This window comes from Lissotriton vulgaris, chromosome 7 (genome assembly GCF_964263255.1).
Source record: "Lissotriton vulgaris chromosome 7, aLisVul1.2, whole genome shotgun sequence".
Classification (NCBI taxonomy): domain Eukaryota; kingdom Metazoa; phylum Chordata; class Amphibia; order Caudata; family Salamandridae; genus Lissotriton; species Lissotriton vulgaris.
The window spans coordinates 258,262,882-258,287,012 of record NC_141695.1 but is presented as its reverse complement, the minus strand read 5'-3'; the positions used below and the strand labels follow the sequence as shown (position 1 = coordinate 258,287,012).

Below are 24,131 nucleotides of genomic sequence, written 5' to 3'. Positions count from 1 at the left end.
CACAGCTGTGCCTGCCTCTGCCTGTTATTCCTTCACCTGAACCCTGACACTGTTGTCAAGAACCTAGAGCACTGCCTGCCTCTGTCCTGTTATTCCTTCACCTGGATCCTCACACTATTGTATTGTGATTGCATTTATATAGCGCTTACTACCCCTGACGAGGCTATGAAGTGCTTTTTCAGCGAGTAGCACCCTACTGCGGGACCCATAGAGGATTAATGTTGAATTAGTATAGTGAAACATGCAAGTACATTTTAAGTGGTGGATAGGTTAGTCAGTTATTTGGATTCGGAAAGATAGCAGATATTGCCAATGTGTCGGAGCACTGGCCTGATGTCCCCTACTCTTTCAATGAACCCGAGCACTGGCCTGCCCCTGTCCTTGTTATTCCTTCACCTGGACCCTCACTCTCCTCTGTCAATGACCCAGGGCACTGGCCTGCCCCTGTCCTTGTTATTTCTTCACCTGGACCCTCACTCTCCTCTGTCAATGACCCAGGGCACTGGCCTGCCCCTGTCCTTGTTATTCCTTCACCTGGACCCTCACTCTCCTCTGTCAATGACCCAGGGCACTGGCCTGCCCCTGTCCTTGTTATTCCTTCACCTGGACCCTCACTCTCCTCTGTCAATGACCCAGGGCACTGGCCTGCCTCTCCTTGTTATTCCTTCCTCTGGACTCTCGCTCTGCTCGATCGATGAGCCTCGGTCCTGTCCGTCCTGCCTTTCCTTGTTATTCCTTCCTCTGGACTCTCGCTCTGCTCTATCGATGAGCCTCGGTCCTGTCCTGCCTTTCCTTGTTATTCCTTCTTCTGGACTCTCACTCTGCTCTATCGATGAGCCTCAGTCCTGCACCTTCATGTACTGATTTATAGCCGAGACTGGACTCTGCCCCACCATCTCTTGTGTCTGCTCTGAGGTCACACGTCGGTGTAGATCGGTCCTGGCCGGCAGGTACCCTTGTTATTTCAGCACTTGGAGAAAGGGTTGTGCAAAGCATCTGTCTCGAACTTGGGTAATTATAAACCCATGCTGGAAAATATTATGTTGGGAAGTCTTGTATTCCTGATTAGAGCTCCTATTTATAAGGTACGGTCATCTTTTGTGTGCCTCCCTGTGCACACGAACCCCCCTTGTCTGTATCTACACGTAGAGTAATCCAGGAACTGCAGGCGACATATGGAAGAGAACTCCAAGGTTGAGTTACCCGAGTGCTGAATGTGCTAATATAATTGAAACATTCTATTATTGGTGGTATTTGAAGAAGACGAAAACAGGACGAAAGGTTTGTGCAGCTTCAACTGCAGATTTTTAAGAGAATCTTTGTTCTACACTCCAGCCATTAAATTCGTGAATCTTCACTGCACAAAAGCACAATAGACTGAAGCCAGGTAATCTTGCACAACAGTGCGCTCTAACAAAGCATCGCGTGCACCAACCTAACAAAAAACCCTTTCCCCATCAAACACTTTGGACCTTAAGTTCTTCGTGGTTTCCTAGAGCGGCGATACCTCAGCTCTGCCAAATCGCCTCATACTGAGCTGGGACCGACTGCTACCCAAGGTGTGGGATCATGGCCGCTCTTCCAATGCACCTCACAACTTGCCTTCTGAGGTCAGTCCTGGTCTGCAGTACCCCGTGTTAATTTAGTAATGAATGCACACATTGCTTCTCAGTCAAGAACTACAAAACCGAATTATGAAAGTATTGGGTCCTGAGCTCAGCTCTGCTGATGTACCTCCCTTCTAACGTGCATCTGATCCGCACCGCCTCCACTCCATGGCAATGCTCCAGGCACCTCTGTCGGCGCACTTCAGAGGTGAGCAGCGCCCTCTGCTGTTCCGCCTTTGGAAGTGAAGCCTCGCTCTTCCATTGTACCCTCTGTTTGCCATAATGGGTAAGCACGCTGCCGCCCTTCTTGCATAGAGTACCTTCCAGTACTCGGTGCCTCGCCCCTCAGTTCTGGTACTCTATTAGAAACGTACCCGGTATTTTCCATTGTGCACCACTGCTGATTATTCTGCGGTCACATGTGCAGCCCTCGGACCTCTCGCCTTGACTCACTGATCCGCGTTTCAGAATATCTAGCGACCTGAAGTTGGCCGAATGATGACACGCAGAACCAAAGCGCAGAGACCAAAGACGGCTTTATCAATGCTTAAACTTTCGCAATCCTGCGCTGTCTCTCACACACAACCCCCTCCCCCACACACACACACTGCATCCACATTCCCACCTTTACATACACACTCGCTTGCGCACATACACACATCTGAGGTCTCTCTTGCCTGGTTGAAGATGTTGACTGTCTTTTCTCCCTCCAGATTACTCGTGCGCGTTGCAGCGAGACATCCTGCTCCAGGGCCGCCTCTACCTCTCGGAGAGCTGGATCTGTTTCTACAGCAACATCTTCCGCTGGGAGACCACGGTGAGTACCCTCCGCCCGCGCGGCCGAGAGGCCAGCGGTGCAGCGTGCCCCTGGCATAGACCTCATCGGATGCCACTGCTACATTAGGCCTGGGAGCTTCACTGCCCCAGCTCTGGATTGAGGCAGGGAGGGGCCTTGGTGGGCCTCCTCCTCCTATATACAGAACTGGCATAGAGCTTCCCTAACCCAGCCCTGCTAGGGAGCCCTCGCCATCCATCTGGGCATACTAGCGCCGGTCTTCTATATCCAGTACTGGCAGATGTTTGTTCCCGTGCTTCCCTGGTCTGAGGTTTTCCATGCTTCTCTTTCAGGCCCTGTTGTCTCCCATTCTAATGTGACAGGGCCGATTGTCTCACACGCTTCCCTTGCAGGGGCAGTTGTCTCCCATATTTCTCTGGTAGGGCCTCTTGTCTCCTATGCTTCCCTGTTAGGGCCTCTTGCCTTCCATACTTCCCTTGCAGGACCTATTGCCCCCACACTTCTTTTATAATGCCTATTGTCTCCCATGCTTCCCTGGCAGGCCCTTTTATCTCCCATGCTTCCCTCACAGGGCCAGTTGCCTCCCATGGTTCTCTGGCAGGAAGTATTGTCTCCCATGCTTCCCTAGCCGGGCCTGATCTCTCCCATGCTTCCCTGGCAGGGTGCCTTGTCCCTCATAAGTTTGTTACTGAGCCTGTTGTCCCCCATACTTCCCTTGTAGGACCTCTTGGCTCCCGTGCTTCCCTCGCAGGGCCTCCTGGCCCCCAAAATTTCCAGGCAGGACTGCTCGACCCCATACTTCCCTGGCAAGGCCTATTGTCTCCCATACTCTTGTAACTGGGCCTGTTGTCCCCCATGCTTCCCTGGCAGGGACTCTTGTGGCCCGTATGTCCGTGACAGGGCCTCCTGGTCCCCATACTTCCCTGCCAGTGCCTCTTGTCTCCCATGTTTCCCTGGTAGGGCCTCCTGGCCCCCATACTTTCCAGACAGGACCGCTTGTCTCCCATACTTCCCTGGCAGTTCCTCCTGGCTCGCATGCTTCCTGGCAGGGCCTCTTGTGCCCCACACTTCTCTGGCAGGGCCTCCTGGCCCCCACACTTCGCTTGGAGGGCCTCCTGGCCCCCACACTTCGCTGGGAGGGCCTCCTGCCCCCATACCTCACTGGCAGGATCCCCTCTCCTTAGCACCTGTGGCTGCAGCCTTCTTTGCAGGCCCCGCCCCAGCGCTCTTTGACCCCGGTCCCGCCTTGAGCTCTCATTCTGTGCCTCTCAGATCGCCATCCAGCTGAAGGACGTGCGCTGCATCAAGAAGGAGAAGACGGCCAAGCTCATCCCCAACGCCATCCAGGTGTGCACGGAGAACGACAAGGTGAGAGGGGGGGGCTGTGGAGAACGGGGGCGGGGGAGCCAGTGACAGGGCCACTATCAGAGGGACACAAGGGGGAAAGAAGGGGGGCTCGAGTGAGGAGAGACGCGGTGAGAGTGGGGGGTGTTGAATTAGGGTGGGCTTCAAGAAGGGAGCGTGGGTTTGCAGAGAAGAGATGGGGGGTCGGCTGGTGCCCCACTGGGTGAGGACGAGTGAAGCAGAGGGCTCTGGATAGATTAGTTGTGTTTCTCTCTGGCGGGACTTTACCGTGGAAGGCCCGCTCAGTGGGATATGGCGCTAGACACCCAGACCAGGCCCGAGTAGCTTCTGGAAACCCCTCTGATTGACTGATATTGCTGGAACACCCTCCGTGTCCAATGGCCATGCCACACCGAGCCCTCTCTCCCTCCGGCACTCTGGTTGGGGGTGCTTGCCCCCCCTCCCCAATACACACTGGCTCCAGCAGCATCACCGGGCTCCCCTGCAGAGCCACGCAGATTGCACCGTAAAGCAAGCTTAGGTTGGCACGTCAGGTACCCCTGCACCTCCCACGGGTACTGCGAGACCTCACACGTGAGCCCTGGCAGCTCATACGGTAGCATGATCTCTCCAAAACATACGCATGTACCGCCCACGTGTGCCCGGGGTGGCCTGCGCTACTGCACGTGTGCGCCAAACACACCCCCAGACGAACTAGCACTTCCACGAGAGACAGGCTCCAGCGGCCCATTTCTGTGCACACGGCCATGCATTCTTGCCCCGATCACCCCCAACGCATGATGCAGGGCTCCATCCAATGCCGCCAGGCGCCCTGCCTCCTGCCTTCGGCTCTTCCACCTATGCGAGAGTTGTTTTCCCCTCTTGCACTTTAGTTTATCTCCTAAATATGCCTGTCCCCTCCCCGTAGAGCCCAGGTTTCTTCCACAAGGGTCAGGATTCCCTGATTCTGCATCGCCCCCTCCCTAGCGAGGTCAGACTCCTCCCACTCGCGCCTTTGGTCCATCTCTGGATGTCACCCCTCCCCTCCCACACCCCATGTGCCCACAATTATTCAGCCATGGTCTGAGGCCCCTGAAGTAAACTGAAACAGGTATTGGAAGAAGAGTACTTTATTCAGTACCAAGGAAACAGCTTGTACAACCACTAGTAAGCAGGGCTAAGGAGGAATGGTCAACCACCACACAGAGAATGTAGAATGTACATATCAAACAGGAACAATTCTAGAGCGATGGTAGAAACAACATAGTAAGGCAGTAGCACACAGTTAAAGGGATACTACACACCTCCCCCCCTTGAAAACAAAAAAAAGAAAAAAAAAAAAAGAAAAAAAACTAATGCACAAAATCACGTAATTTAACAGGAGCTGACCTGATACGGGCACTTCTTCTTAGAGGAACATCAGAAGATTGTAAACTATTAGAAGGAACAGGATTGTGAGGGGAAAACTGTTCAGGATGAACAACAACATTGGGAGAAGAAAAAACAATGTTGGGAACATCATTGTTACACGAGGAAGGTTGAACATCACTGTAAAAGGTGTCCAGAAGGGCGGGATGACAGTCATCAGAGGGATGACTATTCGAGCCAATGGGAAGATTTGAAGAGGGTAGAGAATTCATTGTTGCCTCGGATTTTCTACACAAAGAAACTCTACGAAAGTTCCACACTTTGCCACCATCCACTCTGACAGCCTTACTGAAAACTTCCGTAACTCTACATGGATCAGACCATTTGTTCCACCTTGAACCACAGGATCTACCAAACTTGACCCGCACCAAATCACCAATTTTGATACCAGGTTTAGAAAGGCGAATGGGATTACCTCTCATCTTCTCTTGATACTTCAACACCTTGTCTCTAACCAAGGAAGGATCAGCACTAGGCGAGGGAGGGATCTTTACCTTCATCCACCAGGGAAGAAGTTTGGAACCAGGTTTACGACCCTTTAATAACTCAAAAGGGGAGAAGCCCGTAACTGAATTAGGGGAAGTGCGATATGAAAGGAGAGAAGCACGAAGGGACTTCCTCCAATCCAATTTACTTTTAATAGCAAGTTGTAGTGACTCTTTGATGACTCTGTTAAAGCGCTCAGTAAGGCCATTGGCTTGAGGGTTGTAATTTGACACCCTCTTGTGAACAACTCCACATCTGTCGAGAAAGGATGAAAATTCACAACTAATAAATTGTGGGCCATTGTCAGAGACTAACTCAGCCGGGATTCCCTCCCTGCAGAAAACTTCGTCGAGAAATTCAATAATTTGAGAAGAGCCAGTCCTGTCCACGACCTTGATCTCCGGCCACTTCGAAAAGTAATCAATTAAGACTAAAATAAATACAGCTTTATTATCAGACAAGTCTAAGGGGCCGATAATATCAATTCCAAGTTTTTTCCAGGGACACATGGAGTATTCAATAGGTGAAACAATAGATTTGGCAACAAGGGGTTTTGCCGACTTATCACTACTGGAACAAGGGGAACAGGAACTAACCCACTTGTCTACCATCCTGTCAATGCCGGGCCACCAATAGAATTCACGGACACGCCTCTTAGTATTGGACATTCCCATGTGACCTTCATGGGCCATAGAAATTATTTTTTCACGAAGACTAGAGGGAGGTACAATTTTGTCACACCTTGTTACAAAACCCTGGTCAAACATGAGTTCTTCCTTTATCTTGCTAAAGGAGAGGATATCGCCAGAAAGTTTCCTCTCTTCAGGCCATCCATGCTTCAGAAAATCTACTACATTGGATAAGGAAACATCCTTAGACATGGCATCACGCCAGTTCGACTCAGAGATAACACTGGACGTGGTATTACATCTGGCATCGTTTACATCATCAACAGTTAAAACTACGTCCGCATCATGAAGAGAATCCGTGGTAACTAAGGACACACAAGGTAGTCTGGACATACAGTCAGCATGGACATTTAAACGACCAGGGACGTATTCCACTACACATTGAAACTCCTGTAACTTAGCAGCCAGGCGTGCCAAGCGGGCAGTCAGAGTGCGACCACCGCCAGCGGTCAACATACTTATTAAGGGTTTGTGGTCTGTACGCAAGCGGAACCTTGTTCCCCAAATAAATTGCCTGAAGTGTTCAACAGCCCAGGTGCACGCCAACAATTCCTTCTCTATAGTGGAATAATTGAATTCTGCCCCACGAAGAGTACGGGAGGCATAGGAGACCACATATTCCTCACCTAGATGCTTTTGCATCAAAACTGAACCAAGTCCCACGTTGCTTGCGTCCACACACACAATGCACTCTCTACCCAGGTCAAAAGGTCTCAAGAAGGGGGCATTGATAATTTCTTTCTTGAGTAACTCAAAAGCAATTTGATGTTCATCCTTCCATACAAATTTTGCATCTTTTTTTAACAACAGTCTTAAAACATGAACTTTGGAGGAATAATCTGAAACAAATTTGCTGTAAAACTCGGTAAGACCCAGAAAGGACACTAATTGTTCTTTATTGTTTGGGGAAGGTGCCTTGGTTATGCTTAAAATGTGATTGAGTTTAGGTTTGATACCTTGCGAGGAGATTTCGTGGCCCAAATACTCCACAGTGCTCTGTCTAAATTTGCACTTAGAAAGCTTCAATGTCAAACCCTTAGCTTTGACAGACATCATTACTTTGTCCAAATTCCTGTCATGGTCCTCATGATCTTTACCATATATCAAAATGTCATCTTGAAAGGCAATAGCATTATTACAACCTTCCAAGACTTCTTTCATGAGACGTTGGAAAACCGACGCTGCGCTGGCTAAGCCAAATGGCATGCGACGGAACTGGAACATGCCTTCCGGGGTTATAAACGTGGTAAGGAATTTGGAGTCTTCATGGAGAAGGACCTGATGATAGGCACTGGCCAAATCTAGGGTAGAGAAAACGCAAGCACCAGAAAGAGTGGAAATTAGCTCGTGGATGTTGGGTAAGGGGTGTCTGTCCACCCAAATTTCAGCGTTCAGACTGCGGAGGTCTACACAGAGACGAAGTTCCCCATTACTTTTAATTGACAAAACTACTGGAGAAACCCAGGGTGAGGACTCGGTAGGTTCAATGATGCCACGAGTCACCAAATCTGAAAGGATCACTTTTAGTTTGTCTCGATATGCCAATGGGACGTTCCTGACTCTATGTCGAACTGGTGTTGCATTTTCTTTCAAGATGATTTTGTGTTTAAAGTTCACAAATTCACCCAGAACATCAGAAAAAATCTCAGGGAATTTGTTCTTGACAGACACAGTAAATTCATCTTCAGCGGGAGATACAATATATACAGGTGGAGAAGCATTGGGATCTAGCTTGATTTTCAACTCATGTTGGTGTGGCCAACTTAACAGAGAAGCACCTTTGGATGAAATATAGACTTTTCCCTTAATGTTATTGCCTTTAAAACCTATGTCCGCCCACATGTATCCTAACAAATCAATCCTACGACCAGTGTACCCACCAGGACAAATATCAGATGGTAATAAACAAGAGGAATTCCAATATTTGTTAAAAATGTCACTACCAATTATGCTGTACCAAGCACATGAATCTATAAGCATGGTGATTTCTATACCATTGATGAGAACCTTATCTTTGGGAAACCCTGGGCAAGACGAATCACCAACACATAGCAAAGTGTTGATTTCTTGGATTTCTTCAGAGACCTCATAGTCGAGATCAGTTAACAAATTCACTTTCTGTGGAGATCTACACATTTTACTGAAATGCCCCGTTTTCTTACATTTCACACAAATTTTATTCCACGCTGGACAACCCTTATAATTGCCAACGTGGTCATTCGCACCACACCTATAGCAAATGATAGGATTTTTCTTACCAGGAGCTCTATTATCTCTAGGAAAATACCTAGTCTGAGGAGTGGGAAACTTTCTTTGGTTATGGAACTCTTTTACTAAGGCAACTTCTGGAATTACTACTTTGCTTTTCACATCATGACTTCTGATCTCCGATACAAACAGTTCCGACTGTTCAATCCCTTTAGCTATATTAATGACGGCATTGAGGGAGGATTCAGTGCCCATCCACAACCGTTCTTGTATTTTTTTACTCTTGGTCTTCATCATCAACTGGTCTCTTAGTACTTGCTCAAAGTTGATTGTCTCAAATGCACATGAAGCAGCTAGGGTCCTTAGTACAGCTACGTAATTCTCAATTGACTCATCGTCTTTCTGCGCACGGGAATAAAATTTAAACCTTTCCATAACCGTGTTTATTCTCCTACCAAATCTGGTCGCTAACTGTTTTACTACAATCTCAAAAATATTAAAATCACCTGCCCCATCAATGGGGGGTAAGTTCTCCAATTCCTTAAGGCCTGCACCACCCAAACAATTCTTTAATAAAGCCAGTTTTCTTTTGGGAGAACATCCGTCCTCTTCCACAACATCCACATAGGCCAGAAATGTGGGATACCACAAGTCCCATTCGACCTTAGGATCCCCAGCAGTAGGTAGGAAATGAGATGGTGCAGCAATATTATTAGACATTTCAGTAAGGAAAATCAAATTGCACAAATAACACAGTGAAAAATTAGAGCAAAAATACACAAAGTAAGACGGCTGGTTGATTGAAAATAATAAATTAATAAAATAAACGTAGTCACCGTAGTCACTTTCGTTTCTTGTTAAATACGATGGAGTTGGAATTGTGTTCTCTAGTGATGAGTCAGTTCCATTGAGCGTAGCGTTAATTCAATGCGGAGAAACAAAATAAAACGCCACAGATCCGTGTTTCAAATAGTACTTCAAAGTACGAGGTAAATCTAAACAAAGTGAATAAAAAAAAAAAAAAAAATTGTTGTGAAGATGGCCGCTACGCAGCGCTTAGCCTTTGACCTTTGCGTGCGAGGAACGCAGGGCGTTCAATGCGTCATGAGCTGATTGACGTAGAGCAGGCAGGCGCGAAGGAGAAGTGGAAGCTTTGCAGCAAACTTGGAGCTCGTGGAGCGCTCGCGAAGCAGTGCGTGGAAGAATGTCAAGACAACTTCAAATGTCAACAGGTTAGCGCGGTGAAATTCCTTAACATGCAAGTTTCAGTAAGTTAATACCATCGAAAATTGAACTTTGGCAAAGTTTGTAAACGTAAGGTCGTTGCGCGCTGCAGTATTAGGATATGCGCGTTAAGTAAAAAAAAAACGGTTTAGAAACACACGTTGTGATGAACAGCCGCCGGTGCAATCAAAGCACAATGTCAGCACTACAGCCGCTGGTGCTATCACTTTACACATATAGAAAACAAGAAATTAAATACCTTTGTAGACGCGTGAACGCTGATCCTTGGTTTCTTAGATAGGAATGGTAAAAAAAAAAAAAAAAAAATTCTTCTTCTTTTGAAAAAGCAGGTGGGTTCTTCTTCATATGATAAATTTTTCTTCATATGATCCCAGTCGTCGCCAGTTTATGAAGTAAACTGAAACAGGTATTGGAAGAAGAGTACTTTATTCAGTACCAAGGAAACAGCTTGTACAACCACTAGTAAGCAGGGCTAAGGAGGAATGGTCAACCACCACACAGAGAATGTAGAATGTACATATCAAACAGGAACAATTCTAGAGCGATGGTAGAAACAACATAGTAAGGCAGTAGCACACAGTTAAAGGGATACTACAGCCCCGCCCACAGGGACCCATCTGCCCCGTAGATGTCAGGGCGCAGCGCCTCGCGCACCGCGGGGCTCAGGTTCCCACTCTCCTCGGATGCCCGCTGTCCGCCTGCTCTTCCCCCAGGCCCCTCCCACCAAACCTGCGCACCCACGCTGTCCTCACGCATGCACATTACCAGAGTATTCCCCCCCCCCCACGTGCCCGGCACCCGCACAGGACGCCAGCTCGACCCACGGGAGAGCAGTTCTTTCCTCAGCCCTGCAGCACCCCCTCTCCCCAGCCAGGCTTCCCCACACGTGTATCTGGAGCCGACAAGTCACACCCTCAGAGGCCTGGGGCAGGGTGAGTGGCTGCCCCCGGCTTCACCCCTGCACCTGTCTCTGCCACATGCATCTCTCACGGGTGGCCTGTCCTCTCTCCGGCTCTGCGCACCGGGCCCTCCTCGGGTGCGGGCGCTCCCTCTGCCCCGCGGTCACAGTCCTCTTCTTATCTCTCCCCAGCATTTCTTCACATCCTTCGGCTCCAGGGACCGCTCGTTCATGCTGATCTTCCGCCTCTGGCAGAACGCGCTGCTGGACAAGGTATGAGCTCTCTCTCTCTCTCCTCCTCCTCTCTTCTGTCTCTGAATCTGTGCTCTCTTTTTGATTGCTTATGATGTCATGTTTGTTGCGAATGCCACTGTGGCTTGCAGCATTGTTGAGCTGAGATGATGCCGAGCACAGAGGGCCCCCCTCGGTCTGGGCTGGGTGCAGCCCTTGGGGTGTCCCTCTGTGGGTGTGACGATCCTCGGCCTCCGCTGTATCCTGAGGGGTCACCAGGGCACAAGTCCTATAAAAAGAAATGGGGGGAATGACAATATGCAAAGGACCTCATGACGTCGCGTGCTGAGCGTGTCCCGGTGCCTGAAAATTACACCGGACACGTTCAGCATATTTCTATAAGGCCCAGCTTATTGGCAGTGGGGACGGCGTCCACCCTGTGAAAATCGTGGGGGGATGCCATGTACCTGCGTATACCCCCGACTCGAGCCCTGGGGGGGGGTGGGGAGGGGTCATAGCCTGTGCATGAATCTCAACTGCTTCATCTGTCCGTGCGAGGTGCCGGTTAGAGACCTCTCTCTGTGTGTGATAAATGAAGTGGCCCCTCTGTACTGGTAACATGAAACAAACCTCTCGTGGGTTATTTGAAGCTGCGCCCTCAGTGTGGCCTGGGCACTGGATCGGCTGCCTCCAATAGACTCTAGGGGCCTAGCCACTTGGGGCTCCCTCAGTTTTGCCTGGGCACTGAGGCCTCCCTCTATCTAATCCAAGCACTGACTGCGCTCTCAGTCTGAGCTAGGCACGGTAGGCCCCATCAGTCTGTCCCCAGCGTTGTAAATTCATTCTCTCTGACCTTCACACTGGGGGCTCTTTCATTCTGGCCCAGCCACTGGGGTGGGGGGGGGTCTCTCTGTCTGGCCTAGACACTGGGGGCTTCTTCAGTCTGGTCTAGGCACTGGGCCCCCCTCAGTCTAGGGATTCCGTCAATCTGGCCAGGGCACTGTGAGCCCCCTCAGTCTGGCCAGGGCACTCTGGGCTCCCTCTGTCTGGCCCGGGCACTGGGGGCTCCCTCAGTCTGGCCCGGGCACTGGGGGCTCCTTCAGCCTGGCCCGGGTACTCTAGGCACCTTCAGTCTGGCCCGGGCACTCTGGGCTCCCTCAGTCTGGCCCGGGCACTGGGGGCTCCTTCAGTCTGGCCCGGGCACTGGGGGCTCCCTCAGTCTGGCCCGGGCACTCTGGGCTCCCTCAGTCTGGCCCGGGCACTCTGGGCTCCCTCAGTCTGGCCCGGGCACTCTGGGCTCCCTCAGTCTGGCCCCGGGCACTGGGGGCTCCTTCAGTCTGGCCCCGGGCACTGGGGGCTCCTTCAGTCTGGCCCGGGCACTGGGGGCTCCTTCAGTCCGGCCCGGGCACTGGGGGCTCCTTCAGTCTGGCCCGGGCACTCTGGGCTCCCTCAGTCTGGCCCGGGCACTCTGGGCTCCCTCAGTCTGGCCCGGGCACTCTGGGCTCCCTCAGTCTGGCCCGGGCACTCTGGGCTCCCTCAGTCTGGCCCGGGCACTGGGGGCTCCCTCAGTCTGGCCCGGGCACTCGGGCTCCTTCAGTCTGGCCCGGGCACTGGGGGCTCCTTCAGTCTGGCCCGGGCACTGGGGGCTCCCTCAGTCTGGCCCGGGCACTGGGGGCTCCCTCAGTCTGGCCCGGGCACTGGGGGCTCCTTCAGTCTGGCCCGGGCACTCTGGGCTCCCTCAGTCTGGCCCGGGCACTGGGGGCTCCTTCAGTCTGGCCCGGGCACTGGGGGCTCCTTCAGTCTGGCCCGGGCACTGGGGGCTCCCTCAGTCTGGCCCGGGCACTGGGGGCTCCCTCAGTCTGGCCCGGGCACTGGGGGCTCCCTCAGTCTGGCCCGGGCACTGGGGGCTCCCTCAGTCTGGCCCGGGCACTGGGGGCTCCCTCAGTCTGGCCCGGGCACTCTGGGCTCCCTCAGTCTGGCCCGGGCACTCTGGGCTCCCTCAGTCTGGCCCGGGCACTGGGGGCTCCCTCAGTCTGGCCCGGGCACCGGCGGTCCTTCAGCCTGGCCGGGGCACCGGACGGTCTTTCGGCCGGGGCACTGGTGGCTCCCTCAGCATTCTGACCTAAACACTGGGGGCTGATATATAGCCCGGCCTAGTCACAGGGGCGGTGTTGATGCTAGACACTAGAATATGTTCTAGTCTCTTCTAAAGTATTTTCAGACACGGATTCTCTAAAGCAGCATTAAACACTGAACACCCTCTTATCACTCTAGCAGCTGAGTGTAAGACAGTTGTCCTGGTAGTGCTGTGTACAGGAAACACTGCTTGATAATATTGTTCTATAAAGCAATTGCACTACGAGGCGTTGCAAGGTTGAAGGTTGCCTGAGATAACTGAACAATGTGAAAAATCTGCCTAGAATATCGTTCCAGCTGAACATTAACACGCTTATATCCTAAGGCAATGTTATCTTCGGAAATATGGTGCAAGGAGCAAAAGGCCACTGAGATATTGTGCAGATGTTGTGGAAACTGAAAATTGTTCGCGAAGTTTGTGCACTTTGACTAGTGCCTGCAGCATATGGGCTTGGTGATAAAGACCCTCAAATTGTTTAAAAGCAGTAACACACTGTGCCCTAGGTCTGCGCTGGTAGCCTGAGCTGGCCTCTCCGCTTGCTCCTGCAGTAGGAGCCCCAGAGAAGGCAGCTGCAGAGTAGTCTTCTGTCGTAGACCCTGTTGTAACACCACCCCTTCCTCTGTTCCTCAGACGCTGTCTCCCAGGGAGCTCTGGCACATCGTCCATGAGTGTTACGGCTCCGAGTTGGGGCTCACCAGCGAAGACGAGGACTACGTGTCTCCGGGGGACGAGCTCAATGGCCTAGGGTAAGTTTCTGGGGATGGTGGGGCTGGTGGAAGGAGTGGTCAGGCTGGATTCACCCCTCCGTGCCTTGGTTTAGAACCACCAGCCTGTGGAAATCCTGCCCCCCCTCCCCCCTTTCCCCTCTTGGTTCAGAATGCTCCCCTTCCTGTCTCGCGGTGAATAAGACATATGTGCATCACTTCCTGTGAACAAGTTGAGTAAGACAGTCTTTTGTAGGGTATGGTTCAGATTGTGTCACTCCTAGTTTGCATTTTTTTAAGACCGATGTGTGTACCACAACATCCTGCTTGTTCCCCTGCATCCACCTGTCTGCCCACCTAGGGTCCGTAGAAGGTAAGCTTACCTGTGCATGGTTAAAATCTTTGGCTAAACTCTGCTCATCTGTCCTCCTGTCTTCTTTCAGACCAGCATTTGCTCCCCTCTATTCAATTCCCCAAAGTCTTCCAGGCAGTAGTTAACTTTTCTACATGTACGCACATGAGACTCAATTCTTCTTGAGTGAATGGTGGGGTGCCGTCCTCTGCATCCTGTTAATGCATTTTGTGGCTGGTCGTGGGACGGATGGGTGGTCTTGGACTCAAAATGAGATCTGGCAAAACAGATCTTGGAAGTGGGCAAGTTGGCCACCCCAGGGTAATAGAGCCAACATTAGCCAAGTAAAACAGGACCTTCTCTCCCTCGTGTCCTTATATGTCTGTGCTTTAGTCCTTCTAGAAGAAAAACCCTTATATTCTCATGTTAAGGAATTGAGGTGGCAAAGGATGGAAAGGTGGGCAAAAGAAGCAAGAGCAGCATGAGGAGGGTAAAGAGCAAAGAGAATCTGATAGGATGAGAGCACAGCATTAACAAGCATTGTGAATGCCAGTAGAACTACCTTTAAAGGAATGTTTCATGGTAAGTGAAGCATTACAAGTAAATAGCATGGGAATAGATATGCATTTGTGAGGAAGCAAAGAACTGTAGAATAATATTTGTGCAAGTTAAACGGTCAGGAGACAGTTGCATTGTCAAGCCAGACCTAAAAATCCATGTACGTTAATGACCATCCTACTTCCATCTGTGCTGTTGCCAGAGAAAAACACAAAAGTATTTAACACACTTTATTTATTTTTTTTATTTTGAAAGTTTTATATAGCGCGAACAAGATCTTTGCAGATATCAGAGCGCTTTACAAGGGCCGGGAATGCCAGCAAGAGAGTGGGGTTACACATAATAAGTGGGAAGGATAGGTACGTGAGGGAGCAAAGTAGTACAGCAAATCAATAATACAAATATAACAGTTAAATGTGTGCATATATAGTCAGTAGCGTCAATAATACAGGTGCAATACATAGTCATAGAGTTCGAACAAAGTAATACAGGTTGGTGTAGGGTCTTTCCAGATCCACGCTAATAGGTTAAGTGTATTTGGCCATAAAAATAGCTTTTACTTCTTTCTTAAAAAGTGTGAAGGAGGAGATGAGCCTGGTTTCAGGAGGGAGTGAGTTCCAGATCCTGGGTGCCATTCCTGAGAAAGAGCGTTTATAGGTTTTTACCTTCCGGAATCTTCGAGGTTTTAGCAGAAGATTGTTTGTGCCTCTAGTGTTTCTAGAGCCGCCAGATATTGACAGCTTCTGAGTGAGGTATCCGGGAGAGCTCAGATGTAGAGCCTTGTGTGTCATGCAGGCGATTTTCAAATGTATTCTGGCTTCAAAAGGCAGCCAGTCCAGTGTTTTCAGATCAGGGGTGATGTGCAAGTGTTTTTTTGATCCAGTGATGAGTCTGGCTGCAGCGTTTAGAGAGGCTCTTAGGGGTGAGTGCTGGTTAACGGGAGACCGCAGAGGGCGGTGCTGCCGTATTCAATTCGCGGGATTACTAGAGCTTGTACTGCAGTTTGGAAGTCTTTGGCTGGTAGGAAGGGTTTAAGTTTCCTCAGTGTATTGATTTGGAAGTTCGCTCCCTTAGTAGCCTTGCTGATATGATGCTGCATGTTAAGGTTGGAGTCGAGGGTTATGCCTAAAGATTTCGCTGAGTCCACTATGATGGCTTGGACATTTGAGTGCAGTTAACTGTTTAAGCCAGGTTTGCGCGGTGGGGATCTTCGCGGGAGGTGTGATCAGCAGGAATTCTGTTTTCAGAGCATTGAGTTTGAGATGATTATCAGCAAGCCAGGATTGGGTGCTTCTGATCGTTGAGTTCAGTAGTAAAATGTCATTGGGGGATTGTAATTTGAGATATAGTTGGGTGTCATCTGCGTACATTGGAAACTGCATTCCAATGTAATGTATGTGCCCCTCAAAGTTCAGGCTCAGATTACTGGATAAATAAACAAGGTAATCACAGCTGCTGTGGTGGGCAAGTACTTTTTTTGTGGAAGCATACAGCTTCTGCCCAATCACAAAATGTACTTGTGACTCCCAACATATCAACAGAGCCAAAGCCACTCTCTGATGCTCACATATATTTGTCTGGGGACATCTGTGCTGTGAAGCCACACCATGAAAATGGAGATTGCGAACACCAAAGAGAGGAACGGGGTCAAGACCGAAGGGAGGAAGCAGCCGAAAGATGAGAACAGGATTCGAGCTATGACAAGAGGAGGAGAACTGACAAATTGATCAGTGGATACAAAAAACAACAACCTTCTATGCAGGGGTCCAGAAAGCGAGAAATGCACATAACTTGATTTTTATTTACCATCTATACCATACTTATGCATCTTATAGGCACGGAGAGTAACATTTGTTACTATTTCCCAAAGCTTTGGTACTACCTTTACCAAGATGGAAGGCTGAGTCAACCTTGCTAGGATTCAACTACATGTCGTGCAAGATGACTGCGTGCTTCAGTTGTGAGAGTTTAAGTGTAGGAAAGTGGGTTTCTGTTGCAGTAACCCCCCCACTTTATTCCAGACGACTGATGCACTTTTTCTTGGTGTGCCCTCGGTTCCTGCCACTCAGGTTCCAGGGCCTGTGTTCTTCCCCCCCCCCCCCCAACAAACCCAATTGGCATCTTGGGCCACAGTCAAGCCCCTGGTAAATGATACCACAGGTACCCAGGGCACTGTGACCAGGGAAGACCTCGAAGGGCTGTAGCACTTATTGATCCACCCTTAGAGGCCCTGTACCTTTATTTATTTATTTATTTATTTATTTATTTATTTATATATATATATACACACACATATATATATATATATATATATATATACACACACACACACACCTCTACACCTCTGCAAGCTGTGTGTTATGGTGCAGAACAAAGTAAAGAGTCGCTGTGGCACACATCCCTGTGTGCCATGCCTACAAACCACTGCCCGAACAAAGGTCAGTCACCCCTTTAGCTGGGTGCCCTATGCCAGTGGTGAGGGTACAGTTGCATGAGCCCTGTAACCCTACACTTTCGAAGTACATTCTTAGACATTGTAAGTGCAGTGCTGCCATTAAGACTATATGGTGCTGGGAGTTTGTCATTACTTGCTCCACAGCACCATAATCGCTACACTGAAAACGGAGAAGTTTGGTATCCAACTTCTCAGCACATTAAACACAGAGGGCATCTATGAAACTATCTTACTTCCAAATTTCGTTGGGCGCGCTGCATCGCATTTGGCGATGCAGGGCGTGCAACCAAATTAGTATCATTGATTTTAAATGTCTACTTACCTGCATTCATCCGTATCCCGGTGTTTACTACCCCCCACCCTGCCCCACGTCCCCGCCCGGCAGCACGCCCTATATGGGTTGCTACTGCTTGTGCATAATCTTCCTTCCTGCTCCTCGGCTGAACCTTTACTGAAAGCCTTGCATTGGCTGCCCATTAAGAAAAGGTCAATCTTCAAAATCAGTTGCCTTGCATTTAAGTCACTAATAGTAAACTGACCTCGTTACCCAAGTCAAAAACATTGCTTCTGTCCAGTTGGCTATCTGCGCTATAAGGACAAAGCCCTGCTTATTGTTCCTTGTGTTCGATTGACTAGATGTAGGGAGAGGTATTTATCTTAATATGCCCCACACTATTGGAATGGTTTGCCCTATCATGCTCACATCTGCCCTGCTTACATCAAATTAAAAAAAACTGCTCAAAACAATCTTATTTTAAAATTCTGTGTTAGGTTTTTGCTTGGTTTTATCATTTGCACCAAGCTTCTTCTTCAGAGGTGATTTGTGCACTACTATAGTAAGCAATATTAATATAGCAAAGTACAATGTAGGAGTTTGAAAAAGCATTCCTAAATAGGAAACCCAAAGACAATTTTAAATTAACAGTTTGCAAACTCACAGTTCAAAGTAATGTCCAAAAAATACCTTGAATCGTACTAAGTAGTTGCTAAAAAAACAACAAAAAAGTCCATCAAGCCTTAAGATTTTCATTTCTAAAATGACAAAGAATCAGAGATGAAGATTGTTGTGCCCAAAATCAACACTACTGCTTTACTGAGCAGTCTTCCTCCTTGAAAGTGGCACATGCTTATGTCTTCAGCCTCAAAATCCACAAAGGGCTCGAACGCAAGGGATGTTACAAAGGGACACAGTTTGCACAAGAAGTAGGTCTAATTTCAAGGACATACTTGTAGTAGATAAAACAAGCAATAGTAAAGTCAATAGGGTTTTGGCTGCGCAAGGTATTGGCTTTGCCAGTGTTTTTTAACAATGGCTGTTCGAGGCGTATGAGCTGCAGATACTACACTATGCAGCTGGTGTTGGGCTCGGATGATTGCATGTTGTTGTCGTCTTGGAAGAAGTCTTTTGTAGTCACGAGATAGGTGACTCCTCCCTTGGACGATAGTGCGCATGGGCATCAGCTCCATCCTTAGATTGTTTTTTTCCGCCACTGGGTTCGAATGAAAGCTTTCCACTCCATCTAGAAATAGACCTTTCAAGAACTTCGAAGCGCAAAAAACTTCCCAAAACTCTCCTAACTAACTATACCGAATAACATCGTTTCGATTCAATCAGCTCGATTCCGGTCGTCGACGCGGGCCGTTGGGCCTATCCACGCCGTGAGGCCTACACCTCATGGAAAGGACGCCATTCAAGAAATGCCCCGGGTGTAGAGCAAAGTTTCCACGCAGTGACCATCATGAGCTCTGCAACCTGTGCCTGTCGCCAGAACACGACGAGTCCAGCTGTACAGCCTGCGCGTCCTTTCGATCCAAGAAAACCATAAGAGATCGGAGGGCCCGTCGACACGACATGCAGAGATCGGCTCTGGAACCAGTGGATATCTTCGAGGTTCCGCTCGTTCCCGAAGAAGATTCCGATGATCTCCAGATCGTATCAGAGGCAGACGACTCAGATGACTCCATACCATCGGGTCAGCGCGTGAGTACTACTGCCTCTGCACCACACACAGCACCCAGATCGAAGGCAAAGGTCAGCACTCCGCTTCCGGGGCCCAGTCGTGACTGAAAAACCACTTTGACCGCCCCGCCATCGAGCCCGGCTCCGAAGAAAGTAACTAAGCCTTCCGGTACCTCCGTACTGAGTAAGCTGCATGTGCCGGTCCCACCAGCTCCCTCTGCACAGAAACCGAAAGAAGTCTTGGCTCCGAAACAGTCCACTTCCAAAGACAAGGGGTACGAAGCCAGCGTCCGACGCCTCGAAGCTGACGAGACCAGCTTCCACTCCGAAGACATAGTCTTCCATGACGAAACCAACAGGGCCTGATTCCGACCTGTCCAAAGCCTCGAAACAGCCTAGGGCACCGAAAACAACACCCTCTGTGCCGAAAACTACGTAAAAGGACACTGTAACAACTCTTAAGGCTAAAGACAAGCAGCAACCTCGCTTGTTACCGAAAAAAATCGGTGCCGACAAAGGTTTCTCAAGCAGAAGAACTTTTCCAGCCAGATCCTCTGCAAAAGAAGATCTACATCGACACAAAAACAGGTCAGGTGTCCACCACACCACATAAGAAAAGGAAGCCAGATGAAACTCCCACTCCTGTGGTTCCTGCCAAGAAGAAGGACTCTGCCACATCCCCTATGCACCCTTCTTCACCTATCCTTCCTTCTCCTTCATCTCCGACTTCTCTTAACAATTCACCATAGATTTCTCCTTCACATTCTCCTCTTTTGTCACCAGGTTCCTCAAGCATGTTCCACAGCTAGTGCTTACAGCAGACGCACCCTCACAGGATGGGGAGCTCATCTCCTACACCATACAATTCAAGGACACTGGAACAGTCAACAATTGTTCCATATCAACCATCAAAAGCTGCTAGCAATATTTTTAGCACTCAAAACATTCCAAGTACAAGTACAGAACAAAGCTGTCTTGATCCGGACGGACAACATGACAGCCAAGTATTGCATACAAAAACAGGGGGACACACACACTCTACAACTGTCCCAACTCTCACAGAGCATTTGGAGATGGGCCATTCCACAAAACAAATCTGTTGGCAGAGCACCTTCCAGGAGTTCACAATCAGATAGCAGATCTGTTGAGTCAGCAGACACAACAAATTCACGAATGGGAACTACATCCACAGGTTCTTCAACCATTCTTTCACCAGTGGGGTCATCCAGACATAGATCTGTTCGTCACACACGAAAACGCAAAATGCCCAACCTTCGCCGCCAGGTTTCCACACCCGCTGTCCAAGGGCAATGCGATATGGATGAACTGGTCAGGCAGATTTGCGTTCTTTTCTTCCGCCCATAACACTAATACCATTAGTGGTACGCAGGCTCAGACAACAATCCCTAAAATCGATCCTAGTAGTTCCCACATGGGCACGCCAACCGTGGTTCACCACACTGCTAGAACTCTCTCTAGTTCCACACCAAAAGCTACGTCTGACTCCATCCCCGCTCACACAGAACCATGGAGACATCCGACATCCAGACCTAAATCAACTGAATTTGGTATCTGGCTCCTGAAGTCTTAGTTTGGTTATCTTAACCTACCACCAGACTGAGCTTGCTATGCTGCTACATGGAAGATATTTGCCATTTACTGCAATAATAATCAAATTGATCCCCTGGATGCTTCTATCCAAAATATAATTTGCTACCTTTTACATTTTACAAAGGTGTAACTTGGCATATTCATCCATACGCCTACACCTTGCAGCAATTGCGGCATATTTAAAAAAACCGACATCTGTCTCTTTTTAGAGTACCTGCAATTAAAGCATTTGTGGAAGGATTAAAAAGAATCATTCCACCCAGGTTACCACCTTCTCCAGTGTGGAACCTCAACGTGGTTCTTACAAGGCTCATGGGACCCCCCTTTTGAACCTCTATACAAATGTGAATTGCAATTCAACTGCAACAGATACAAGAGACCACCGCTAGGGGAGACACTGCTGCACAATCAATGCATAGTGTAGTATCTGTTGCTCATATGCCTCGAACGGAAAATGCTACTTACAAGTTTGCATCTGTTCTTGGCATGTAGAGCTGCAGATCACTACACGCCCTCCCGCCTTCCCGGGACTTGTATCTGTTCCAGTTTCTATCTTAATTAGATACACACGCATGGACATCTTTCCTTTACTTCTACTAACTCCATCATTTCTCATCATGGCATAAAACAATCTAAGGATGGAGCCGATGCCCATGCGCACTATCGTCCATGTGAGGAGTCACCTATCTCGTGACTACAAAAGACTTCTTCCAAAACGATAACAACATGCAATCATCCGAGCCCAACACCAGGTGGCGATCTAATGCATAGTGTAGTGATCTGCAGCTCTACATGCCAAGAACAGATGCATACTTGTAAGTAGAATTTTCCTTTTTAGCCATGTTGTACAGCAGTGCAGCAGTTGTGCAACAGTAGTTGAAAGTAAAAAAAAAAAGAAAAGTTCTGTAACTGGCTAGCTGGTGAAAGGGAGGACAGGAGGCAGCACAGAAGGAGTGGGAAGCAGCAGAGGGTGTGAGGGGGGAAAAGGCGATATGACGTGGCCTGTTGTGTCTGAGTCATATTGTTTTTTTCCATTATGACAGGTGGGATGCCAACTGGCAGCGGAGGAAGGGGTCAGGGAAACACAGACACTGGAAGGAGAGAGGGTGAAGGGGGGGTTAGAGGCAATCCAACACGGACAACAAAGGGAGAGAGGGAACAAGAGTGGTTGTAAGCCAAAACAGACATTGAATGAATGGGGGGGGGGGGCAACCCAACATTGACAGCAAATAAATGGAGGAAGAGTAAGGGAAGCCAGAACAGCAGAAGGAGGGTGGGTGGGGTCAAACATACGGATAGGTAAGGAACTCAGAGGTCGGAGTAGTACACAAGGGAATCCGATGAAAAGGTAGCACTCTGGTTGAATCCAAAGAAAAGAGTAGCGCCTAAAAAGTGAGCAGTGGAATGACAGAAGTAATACATCCATGCCCAAGAGAGTGACAAAAACAGAAATAGGAAGGAAGCCTAACACAGCTGATCAATAAGAAGCAATCAAATATGAGTGACATTGAAGCTAAGCAGTGGGCGTTCTCTAAGCCCACCGATAGAAAACAAAAGGTATTGAAGAGACGCAGGACCTAAAATGGTAAGCAGTGATAGGTTTTCAAGCCAAGGGATGGAAAACAAAAGGTCTTAAAAGACAGCACATGCGCTGTCTAGGTGAGACCTAAAAAGAAGGGCACTTTCTCTTCAGAAATCCATCAGGCACAATCCTGGCTATCACCACTGGTCTAATGCAAAGTATACTAACTGTTGTGATGGTATTTCATGTCTTTCTTCTTTCTTTACTCCTTTCCTGCAGTTCAGACTAGTTGTGAATGGAATCTTATGACTTCATAGAATGTTGGGTGTATGATCTTGGTCAGTTGGTGTCAGCAGGCTGAGCAGCTAGGAGGCTGGTCCTGGTGGGGCGTACTTTATGGTTTAGTTATCTTCTGGCTATACCTAAAGCTATCGTAACTGGAATATAAATAAAGTTACAACTTGGAACCTACAACCTGGCTTCCTGTAAAGATTCGTACTACAACATTTTGGCGACGATTGAGTTTATAAACCGTTCTCATAAACATAATCTAGAGAGATAGTGCGACAAATTAAAACTGAAAACCACCAGCAAGCACCTAGAAGTTTGTGACCAAGCCAAAAGCCGGGAGTAATATTGTGTTTAAGAACAGTGGCATGGATCGGGCCAACCACGGAATAAAATAGCTGACAGGTACAGGATAGTGACAATTCGGAGTAAAAGCAACAAAGAAATGGGCGTGCTAAGAAATATGATGACAAAAGACGAATAGGGACCCTTGAACCAAAAGCATCTGACGTTTTCTTGTCCCATTATTGTGACTTGCTTCCCCTACCCGTCTCAATCAATCAGGATTTTGTAAAGTGCACTACTCACCCGTGAGGGTCTCCAGGCGCTGGGGGTGGGTGTGAGCAGCTCCATTAGGGTCATTCGTAGAGCCAGGTCTTGAGGTCCTTCCTGAATTGGTGCAGTGTCTGGCTCTGTCAAGGTGAAGGAGTAGTTCGTTCCAGGTCTTGCCAGCGAGATATGTGAACGATTGTCCACCTGCTCTGGTCCTGTAAAAACGTTGGACGGTGCCTAGGGAGAGGTCTGCTGAGCAGAGGTTTCTCTTGAGGGCGTGTAAGGAGATTCGGTCGTTGAGGTATTGGGGGTCCGGTGTTGTGGAGGGCCTTATAGGCGTGTGTGAGCAGCTTGAACATTATTCTTCTTTTGACAGGGAGCCAGTGAAGTACGTGGAGGTGTTTGTTACGTGGTTGTGCCGTGGGATACTGAGGAAAAGTCTGGCTGCTGCATTCTGGACCGTCAGGAGTTTGCGGTGCTGTCTTTTTTGTTGATTCCGGGACTAGAAAAAATGGTTAGGGGTTCTGCCCACCTCACCCTCCCGTACCTGAGCAGGAGTCATCCACGGATGAAAAAAATAGAAAAAAATGGTACTGAAGGGATCAATCCACTTTTATTTCTCAAACAAGAAACAAATAATTTTCTTGTGAATAGTAAATTAAATCAAAGAAGCATATCCATAAATTCATATATACATATATAGGCGGGCAGCCAGAGAGGCACAACAGAAAACATTATATATACAACACATCACATGTACAATCTATACAAATTTACAACATATATAATACAAAAAACACTTTTATATACCCTAAGGAAAAGAATTATATATATATAAGACAAAAATATATATACATACACCAATTTACAAATGTATCTCCTATTACGATCTAACGGAGTATACAAAAAAGGGTAGTCCCAACAGACAGGCACCAGGGGGTTAACACATATACCCAACCTATATTTGTGTAGGTGCATCAATGAATAAATCAAATCTTTGTTGTATTGAACTAAGGGACTCCGTTCAAAGCCAAAGGTGTCGACGCAGTCGCGGTCGCGT

At 48.5% G+C, this 24,131-nt stretch overlaps 1 protein-coding gene across 2 annotated transcripts in view; it reads left to right on the top strand.

Annotated features, from left to right (window-relative positions):
• Positions 1-24,131, top strand: part of GRAMD1A (GRAM domain containing 1A) — a 633,794-nt gene that overhangs the window by 530,051 nt on the left and 79,612 nt on the right. For both annotated transcript variants that reach the window (XM_086930044.1, XM_086930045.1), the window contains exons 5-8: positions 2,321-2,424; positions 3,676-3,771; positions 10,894-10,974; positions 13,700-13,815. In XM_086930044.1, coding sequence (XP_086786170.1) covers positions 2,321-2,424; positions 3,676-3,771; positions 10,894-10,974; positions 13,700-13,815 — 397 coding nt within the window. The remainder of the gene's footprint in view (positions 1-2,320; positions 2,425-3,675; positions 3,772-10,893; positions 10,975-13,699; positions 13,816-24,131) is intronic.